Source organism: Lacerta agilis, chromosome 5, assembly GCF_009819535.1.
Source record: "Lacerta agilis isolate rLacAgi1 chromosome 5, rLacAgi1.pri, whole genome shotgun sequence".
Lineage (NCBI taxonomy): Eukaryota > Metazoa > Chordata > Lepidosauria > Squamata > Lacertidae > Lacerta > Lacerta agilis.
The window spans coordinates 20,229,706-20,240,089 of NC_046316.1; the positions used below are offsets into that span (position 1 = coordinate 20,229,706).

A 10,384-nucleotide genomic window follows, 5' to 3' on the forward strand; every position below is an offset into this window, starting at 1 on the left:
CTTCCACCTAACTCTTTACATAAAGCGCTCTGGGAGGAGGGAAATAGCTCGTAGCTCAAAGAAATAGCCAGGGAGGTTGTTTGGTTCAAGGCTTTCCCCCTTGTCTTGTGGGGGTTATTATTATTTGTTATTATATTAAAGACTGGATGGAGAAATGGACTGGAAAGTATGTGATAACACTTGTTGGGCACGACATCACCTAATTTCACACACAAACACAAATAAAAATGAATGCTCCTTAAATAGCCAACTTCCATTTTACCAGCCTGCAAACCAATCAGGATGAAGCGCCCCAAATATTTTTCTGAGCTTATTTCCCATACATTTCAGATGTAACGGTAAGTTGCAGAACTGTCTGTGGAAGAACTTGCTGGGAGGCATCCCGCCACAAACCAAAATGGAAAAAGGGGGCCTTTGGAAAGTCAGCTACATAATGAGTCCCTGTTCTAGTTGGTAGACTCGTTTATGAGTAGGATTGCAGGGTTGGCCCTAGGTTAAAACTTCAGCTCAGCCATGAACTCAAATCTCATTTCCCAAATCTCATTTCCAGAATTCCAATACGTATTAAAATAACCACACATTCCTACATTTGCAAAGGATTTTATTGATATTCCTGGACTTCCCTTGTCTTTCCTGTCCTTTACAAAAAAAAATCCCGCATTCTGATTGCTTCAATCCAAGGAATATACGCAGATGTCCTAGTAAAGACAGTAGGCTTGTTCTGCACCTGGCAGCCAACTGGCCCGAAGCTCACGACCCCATGGACTTCCCATGTCTCTCTCCCAGTTTGGCAAAGAAGTGGGCCACCCGAGTCTCCCTGAAAATAAAATATCGTCCAAGAGTTGAAACATGTTCTTATGCCAGTGAGGGTTCAGTGGTAGACATGAGTGTCGATCTTGATGGGATGGTAAATATCCTGGAAAAGAATCTTCCACAGTTTTTCAAGGTTATTAGCAGTGTTATTAGCATCTCAAGATACAGTGTTGGCTGCACAAGGTTAACTCTTCCTCTGTGCCATCCTCCCAGTTAAAAGCATCCACCCCAAATGTCTTTGCCCCACATTGCAAAACATAAAGGTATCCATTTGATACCTGTATGTATTGACCAACACAGCAAATAGCAATAGGAGGTACAAAAGGAGAGCTGGGCCACAGTGTCCCAGTGCCATAGTTCTGAAACACTCGCCAGCCCCCAGTATTCACCCTCTAAGAAACTATCCTTTGTCATACATACCTGGCTTGATCTTGAAACAGTCGTATTCTATAGTGACATAATAGGATTGCAATACTTCCAAAAGTTAAAATCTGGACACAATTAACAGTAGTAGCATGATAAGCTCTTAAATCTTTGGCTACTGAAGTTGCAAATTTTTCAAATCGACAGTGACAGGGAGATTTGTCTACTCATAGCACCTGAAAACAGATTTGTGTGGAAAGGGTCTGCATTAATATCCCATTTCTGTACCTGGCAGGCAGCTGAAGACCTTGCTGTATCTTTCAGTCCAGCACAGAGCATTGATGATTGGATTTTGCTTCCCCAGAACTTCTTGAGGTGGCATGTGTTGAAATCTATGACTGGCAACTTGGCCTGATTCAAAACCTCAGAGAGAGAGAAGTTTTCATCTTTTCCACCTTCGGTGCATAAAGCAGAAGAAGAGTAAGAACCAGAGCATTTTTATAACCTTGAAGATTAGCATTTTGTGACTTTGCATTACACTGGAAATGGTAAATACAGTACTTCTAATTTTCCATCTTCTACAAGTGCTTAAATTCTAATGAAATTTATCATGTCAGGGCTCAAACCTGTCTCAGAATGACAACACTTGTGTTAGAAGGCCTGGTTTTTAGTCCTAAGCATGTGTGGCTGATTTGGACAACTTCTCAGTTGTCAAGGAAATGCACTCTGCACATGTTTAGAGACTCTTAACATATTCCAAGACTCAACTCGGCTACCAAAAACGGATTCCAGGGCCAAATTCTTCTAACTTTGCACAAATTAAAGCTGCAAAGCTAGTATAGACACTTATTGAAAACAATGTAATTCTTATTGGTGGCACACGAGACTCTGAAATACCTCTTGTACCCCCCCAGCCAGTCACCCAGCAGGAGTGTCCCGGACGGAGAAAACCTCCTCTTTTTGGCAGGCAGGCATAATGGATAAACCTGTTGGCGGTAATATCTTCCACTGGCTTAACCAAAGCAATGTCATACTCTAGCTCATTTAGCTGAGGGTACTGAAAACGCTCATGCCGATAAATTCGCTTCACCCGGTAGCTTCGTTCTGTGGATTCCGGGTGGTCAAGGTGATGCTTGCCGAGAAGAATTCGCCAGTTGGTGACATCTTCTTCTTGTCCCCTGAAAATGATGCACCGTAGGGTTGGGTGTGTTGTCTCACATGCCCCCTGCTCCGATCTGCTGTTACCTGCCTTCATACTTGAGTCTAATTCTCCACCCAGACTAGTATCACTATCATCAATGAGCGAAACCGCATGGGCACTCAGAAAAAAATGTTCCCACAAGAAGTTTCCAAGTATAGTTTTTCACTGGGGGACAAGTTAATAAAAACACTCTGTTTTCTACATGTAGAATAAATTATATATGAACGATTACACTGGCCAACGCAGGTTCCCAACCCTTTTGCCACATGTGGAAGTGAACGTTATACTTAAGGGATAAACAGGCAGGAGGAAAGCTGTTTCCTCTGCCCACTGCTTCCCCCTCCTTTATCTCCTCTCCTCCAATTGCTTTCCCACAAGACAGGCTCAATGACCAGAAAGAAGCTTAGCCAGACAGAAAATAGGGGGAGAAAAAGAGGTGGAGAAGAGAAAAGTTAGTGTGTGGATAATGTCATTATATAGTTTTGCCAGCAGGTGGCACTGTACTTAATTGTCTCTGGGTGGGGATAGGGCTTTCCTATTAGTGTTCTGTACTTGTTTAAGAAAGTCAATCACATTCTTCCTGACTGGTGAGTCCTCTAAGCATTCCGTGACAGTAGGTACACCCCACCTGCTTTATCGATGCCAAAAGTCAAAGCAGTTTGCATGAGCCACCCACATTGTTTTGATCTGCCTCCAAAAATTCACACACAGTAGACAACTTACTTCTGGAAGCAGTGGGCAGCAGTGAGAACCCAGTTTTTGTGAATGAGGGTGCCACCACAGACATGGATGAATTTGTCGCTTGGTTTAGAACGGGCCTGGGAAGGAAAATGGATGGAGAAAATGCAGAGCTGAATCACGGGAAGAAATTGGAAGTAGGGCAAAAGTAACCACTGCAACAGCGGTTCCCGAACTTTCCCCTCCACAGACCACTGGAAAACTGCTGAGGATATTGGGGAAACCCTTAATAATTTTTATAAGCAATTGTAAATGGTCACAGGCCAGAGTTAGAGAACCCTGTTGCACAACATATCACGTGTGAAATGGATTTTTAAAACAAGGCATTCTTTTTCCCTATTGCGTGCATAAAGCAAGCTGGATATGTGAAGTCTTCCTGCACAGCAGTCTAGCCATTGAGCCAGGCCTTTTTTCCAGGATACTCCATCCCATTTCCCCTCCTTTCCTTTCCAACTTCAACATTCAACCAAAATGTTGATATAGCTGAGCACGCTCAATTCTCATTGGGCTGTTTTGGGTACTCACCCCCTAACTCCACCTTAGTTTTTGTTTTGTTTTGTTTTTTTAAAAAAAGAACTTTTCTTTTCTTTTCTTTTGCAAACTTTGGCATTCCCCTGCTGATAGGTCCCTGTGGTGCAAAGATGACGCAGTTTTCCCTACATGACAATTGGCACCTAGAGAATTCGGTGCGCTCTTAGTACATAGAGCAAGTGTGACCTACAACAAAATACTGCAGTGTGAAGTACAATTTGCTGTGATGGAGATTAAAGAAGGAAGAAACAGACACAGTAGTAACTTGGAAATCGAACAGCTTAGTTCCCAAACGCTTTGGCTCCCAAACGTCGCAAACCCGGAAGTGGCTGTTCCGTTTTGGGGACTGTTTTTGGAAGCCAAACATCTGACGGGGCTTCCGCAGCTTCCGATTGGCTGCAGGAGCGTCCTGCAGCCAATCAGAAGCCGCACATTGGTTTTTGAATGTTTTGGAAGTCGAATGGACTTCCGGAACGGATTACATTGGACTTCTAAGGTACGACTGCACAAAGAAACCAGTAATGCAGGACCACGCCACCCTGGGAGCAAAACAATGGGCAGCTAGCCACTCATCTCCCAGCCATGCTGAACAGGGAAGTAATAAAACTGGCTGAACCTACAAACAGGAAAGTGTAAAGCAAATTTAGAAAGGGCCTTTGCTGATTGGAACTTAATTTCTGATTGGAACTGCTTCTGGTTGGACCTAGCTTCTGAATAGACAGGTTGGAGACCTCTCTCGTAGACTCCAAGCCCTCCTCCAAATTTTGTATGTGGGCAAGGTTTGAGAATCAATGAAACATTTCGTACCTGTAAGGAGACTTGCCACGGCCAAGAATGAGGCCTTGCTTCATTGCCGGCAATAATCTTGGCAAATATGTTTGGTTGGAAATACGCAACACCGCAGTTTTTAGGCCAGTCTGAAATGCGAAAGTAAAATAATGGAGTCATACAGAAAAGCAAGGGGGATATTTAAACCAGTGATAGATAGATGATAGATAGATAGATAGATAGATAGATAGATAGGTAGGTAGGTAGATAATTCATGGTTCCCAACTGCACAGAGAAGAGGGGTCTTTTCAGTACAGTACAATGAATGGGTGTGCGTGCAGGGATAATAAGAATATTTGTATGCCACTCGTATTTCCCCAACCACTCTGGGCGGCTCCTGACAGAATATTAAAAACATGATAAAAGAAGTCTGATCGTGGTCCTTTCCACATGCATTAAATGGTCTGAAAAGTGCTGTGAGTCCTTTTGAGATCTCTCCTCCATATATCTAATAAATGTAGTGCCCCGACCTGCAGGGGCGTAGCTAGCCGCTGGGCTGCTGGGGGCGGCAAGCCCAGCGGCACCCATGGGGGCGGGGCGTCGCTCTGTGCGCATGACGTCATGACGCATGCGCACGGAACAACGCCTCCGCGCGGGCCAGTTGGCCCAGCCCTCTCCCGCTGCGCTCCGTGAGCAGAGCTGTCCCGGGGAAAGGAGAGGGGTTGGGCCAGCCTCACTGGCCTGCCCCTGTCCTTTCCCCCCGGGCTCCGCTCCCTGAGCCCAGCGGGCAGGGAGCGGAGCGGCGGCGCGTGGGAGTGGTGGGAGGGGCCGCCGCTTGTCACCCCACGTGCCGCCGTTCGTTCCGTCGCCCCGGGAGCAGCAGCACCGCACACACTGTGCGCTGCTGCTCCCACGGCGACGGAGGGAGCGGCGGCGCGTGGGAGTGGCAGGAGGGGCCGCCGCTTATCACCCCCACCCACCGCTTGTCACCCTGTCACTGGGGGCGTACTGCCCCTACCGCCCCTCCCCAGCGACCGCCCCTGCCAACCTGTCCCTCTATACATTTAGCAGAAGCGTGAAAGAGGCTTCTACATAAGCCACATGTGGAAGCCCCTTGCATACTTCCAGCATACACACAGCAATTGGGTGGAGCCAAAGGGTACAATCCTACGCCCTTCTACCTTCTTTATTGATGCCAAGACCCTCCAAGTGTCCCTATTTTCCAGGGACAGTCACAGATTTGCATAAGCCATCACAGTTTTCGATTTGATCCCGGAATGTCCCGCTTTTCCTTAGGACGTCCCTATTTTCATCGGAGAAACGTCAGAGGGTATGCGTCAACCCACGGTATTTGCAAACCTCTTTTGACCCACCTCCAAAAATCCACGCCCAGGGGTGGGTCTGAAGTTGCTTGTTCACATATTGCACTAACTAAAGTAATGACCATGATGTTTCGTTGCCCATGAAATAAAGGACTTGCGATATACCCTTTCTCATTTACGATAACAAAGCAATATGCCAATACACACATGACACATGACAAATCCAATAAAAACCGCCACCCAAAAAATCACCCCCAAAAAATTGTGAATGATTTGTTTCTGAAAGGTATGAAATCTTTTGCCATGCTCAGTTTGGGGTTGCCCGTTGCTGAAGCAACGTTTGATGGTGGTGAGTGTTGTTAGCAGATCCCTATTCCCCTCACAGGGTTAACTGTTTTCAAAGTGCCCTGGGAATACAGATTGATTGTTAAACCATTCCTTATGCATACCCCAACCTTTTTCTGTGTCTATCTGCAGAAAGAAATTGAGTATGTGTTGGAGGTGTGAAATTTCCCATCTTTTCCAGTGGAATCCCATGCATGTCTACTTCAAAGTAAGCCCTGGTAAGTATTAGGAATAGGAATAATAGGAATAATTTATTATTGGCCAAGTACATTTTCCAACATACTTGGAATTTGTTTCGGCTACATTGCAATGTAAACATACAGACACTGTTCCTCTCACAATACAAAGAAGTAAAGAAACCCCACCCATATTTTACCTCCCCTTAAGCTATACAACTACGAATTTAACAATTTAATGGCACAAGGGAAAAAACTATTCTTGTGCCTGGCCGATTTTGTATATGAAGTCCTGTAGCGACGTCCAGATGGAAGTAAATCAAGCAGATGATGACTGGGATGTAAAGGATCTGCTACAATTCTCTCTGCTCTCTTCCTTACTCGGGTAGCATAAATTGTCTCTATTGAAGGCAAGCTAACACCAATTACCCTTTCTGCAATGCTTATAGGATAGCATCCTTTCTCTTACTGTCACCAAAAGCTCCTATTGCTTAATTTCTCTGCGAAAGCTTGCTGTTAAAGGTACAAGAGCAAGTCTAGGAACAAAACATTGCAATCTTGTTCATAATTTGCACAATGATAAGAATAAACTAAACTAGATGAAGCAACCTTCTGACTCCGTATAAGCAGGTTTCCTGTGCTCCTATGTAATAACCGCCACCAAGAAATGACAATCCCATCTTACCTAAATCCAGGCGTCTGGGAAGAAATACCACCTGTGTCAAGGACACCTTGGCCAAGGAAAACACAGAAAGCCAAGCAAAGAATCTGTCCAAAATCATTGCCAAAAGAAAAAAAGAGACTTGATCCAGGAATCGTGCAAAGGGAAACTGAGTTTGCATGTGATATCGTGAACAGGGTGGCTGGATCCAGCGTGAGAGAAGAGGGGACTGCTGCTCGTTGTTGCTGTCACTGTTAATGCACTCAGACAAAGCACAGAGGATCAAAACAATGAGGTCTAGATGCTTCTGCATGGACGAGGCACTCCTTTCTATGGCTTGTTGCAAGAGAGCCATTCTCATCAGCAATTTTACACCAAAAGGCCCAAACAAGTCAGGTAGCAGCTGCAGCAAGAAATGGGGTATGCACAGAAGGATTGCCAACTGACCAGGAAAAGAAATTAGTCAAGTGTTGACCGTAACTCCCACAAGTGGAGGTGAATACAGAGATAATGTTACTACAGTACTTTCTTTATTGGCTCGGCTCTTGCGCTTTTAAGAGCAGATTAATCTGCCCTCGTTAGCAGGAGGAAGCTGTTCCCTGACTCCAGATAATGCTCATCTCCCTGCAGTGAAAAACTCCAGCTTGCTGCTGCCTGGGCACTGGGTTGCAGTTAAAGGCAGAAGAGCCAAAGCTGAGTTTAAAGTTGGCAACCGTAAGTGTACGCGGTCAGTCATACGCAGAGGAGAAAATGGTAGGATTTATTGCAGGGATTTTGGAATTGGAGGGGGAGGATGATCAAGAAAATGCCATTGACGCTTTCCCCGTTATGAGATGGGACAAGCTTTTTTTCATACCTTAAAACGGGTGTGCTGAGGGAGGAGGGGGATCACGCCCACTAGCCCTGCCTCTAATCTCCATACCTTTATCTGAATGCCAGAACGAGCTTCTGTATATGCAATTACACGTGCGTAGGCTCTGCATCAGCATCCATGCCTGCAGTCAGGAACCCTGCAAAATTCAGCACCCTAATTGCAGGGGGCGGATCTAAACATGGGGGGGGAGGAACACGGTATAAATAAGTCAGAAATTAGATGGTTTTAACAAAAGGGAAAAAAATCCTATGGGAAATGTAGTTTTAAACTATTCCTGCTCTCTGGCACCATCTGGTGTTGAATGTTTAAAGCACATTCAATTTGTTGTTTCTTTACTAATGTAGCTGAGAGCCTGTGTGCATACAACTTATGTGCATATTCAGGATCTGTTCCCACTCTCTCATGGGATTGGGATGAGGACAGCTGGTACAATTCCATGCCCCTTTGCACCATGGGCATAACCAGAATTTATGTTGGAGGGGGGGGGCAGGCTTCATGTTAGGTATATTTCAAAAAGTAAAAACCAGGACACCCTGAAAGTTGCTGAGCTGTTTAGACAAATCCCAAAAAGATACAGAACCTCCATTTGTTATTTCTTATTCATTTAGGGGGCAACTACCCCCATGCCCCTCCTTGGCTATGTCCATGCTTTGCACACATTGAGCCTCCTGCACACTGTTCCTGAAGGAATAAAAAGGGACTGTGTCTAATTTCCTACACCCACACTCAGCAAATAGGGGAGGCAGGAACACAATCTCCAGACTGTTCAGTTGACGGTGCTTAGAGGCTTCCTTCAAACCTTCCTGCTGAATGTGGGAAGGTCAGGAGTAGCAAAGAGAGGCTGGGTCAGTGAGGGCAGAGCTGCTGTACTCAGACTGGGAGAAGCACTTTGTGTAACTCAAAAGCTTGCACATTGCATTTTCAACAATGCTTGGTTCAAGGTGTATTCTTTTTTTTTTACCCACCGTTTGAATCTTGCTCCAGTGGACCAAAACAACTACAGTGGTACCTTGGTTTAAGAACAGCTTAGTTTATGAACAACTTGGATAAAGAACGCTGCAAACCCGGAAGTAGGTGTTTTGCTTTGTGAACTTTGCTTTGGAAGCAGAACATGTTTCGTTTCCTGTTGAGTGTGTTCCCTTTGTAAATTGAATCCCCCACTGCTATGGGAAAGCAAGCCTTGGTTTAAGAACGCTTTGGTTTAAGGACGGACTTCCAGAACGGATTAACTTCGTAAACCAAGGTACCACTGTATTTGGAACTATGGAACATTATAGGTCACTTGCTAGAAATTCATGACTGTTCACCAGGTGAACACTAGGTGGCGTGAAGAAGCTTCTTCATATTTCTATGAAGGCGGTAAAGCCAATTTAATGCACTGGCAGCTCTTGACCCAGATTCGTTAAATTACACTGCCTCTAACTGCATCAAGTGTTCGTGTGTAGAGGGGAGGAGGAGGGCTGGTTGCTGGGTGGGGAAGAGTCAGCCTGAATATGCAGCTGAAGAGGCTGCCGTGCAATTGTTGGCAAGCTACAAAGGGGAGCTTCCTTTTCTTATTGCCTATGATTTGCACAGGGACAGTTTTTCCTCATTTCTGTCTCGAAATGCTACAGTTATTTCAAACATTGCTGGAGGCGGTGCATGCTCTGTGATTTATTAGGAGTCCGATAAGCAGACAGGTGACATCTGCTTAGCTCACACATTAGACATGGGATTAATGCATCTAAGACTCGCAAGCTGCAGCTCAGGATTCTGCAACCTCCATCCATCCTTTTTCTGCGTGCGAGTTTTGAAAGGTGGGAAATAACGACAAAGAGCAGCATATAGCCTTCTTCTAACTGGTTTAGCCGGGCCTATGATGGGACATGGTATCTTAAGGGTGACAAAACACACCATCAGTAAAAATGGGTGGAGGTATGCAGTGCGGTCAAGTTTATTCAGCAGTGCTCTGATGTGGTGAAGGCTTCACAGCTCTATGTACCGGTATATAAAAGCCATTTCCCAATATTATCGGGTGACTAAGAAAGGGAATCTTGGGTCAGGATTCACACAGATGGACATTCTCGAAAAGTTTCTATACAGTACTTCAAAGTAAATGGGCTGGATGGGAAGACGCTGCCACCCACACTCACAAACTCACATGCCTAGAAGGAAAACTAAATTAGCTTTGCAGTCAGAGCACAATCTTCCATAACAACCATGAGGCTCAGAATCAACTCTCAGGGGCCTCACCGAGGATGTTTGCAAGATGTCAGCACGCACAGGTTCCAAATCCCCACAATATGCCCAGCTCCTTCGTACACACCGGTCACAATTTTGAAAGCGGTCAAACTTGTATCCTGCCTTTCCCTCCGAGGTCAGGTTATATGAGGGAGTTATCCCAATTTTACCCTAAAACAAGCCTGTTAGATAGGTTATTAGGCAGAGAGAGAACGTCAAGCCTCATAGAGCAACCCAGTGACTTTCAAAAAAAGTGAGCAGAGAGTTGAATGTTTCCTCCGCAGCACAAATATGATACTGCATCACATTAATGGCAGCAGTAGCAGTGGCAGCTGATGGGAATTATGCTTTGGATCCCCAGATAGGACTTCC

General features: G+C 45.2%; 1 protein-coding gene across 1 annotated transcript; it reads right to left on the reverse strand.

The window, feature by feature from the left end:
• Positions 1 to 618: 618 nt before the first annotated feature.
• LOC117046251 (chymotrypsin-like elastase family member 1) lies at positions 619 to 7,273 on the reverse strand. Its single transcript, XM_033148049.1, has 6 exons — positions 6,943 to 7,273; positions 4,454 to 4,563; positions 3,101 to 3,195; positions 2,074 to 2,354; positions 1,465 to 1,631; positions 619 to 817 (listed from the first exon to the last, which is right to left on the reverse strand). The coding sequence occupies exons 1-6, from the start codon at positions 7,271 to 7,273 to the stop codon at positions 641 to 643; spliced, it is 1,161 nt and encodes a 386-aa protein (XP_033003940.1). The 3' UTR covers positions 619 to 640.
• Positions 7,274 to 10,384: the final 3,111 nt, after the last annotated feature.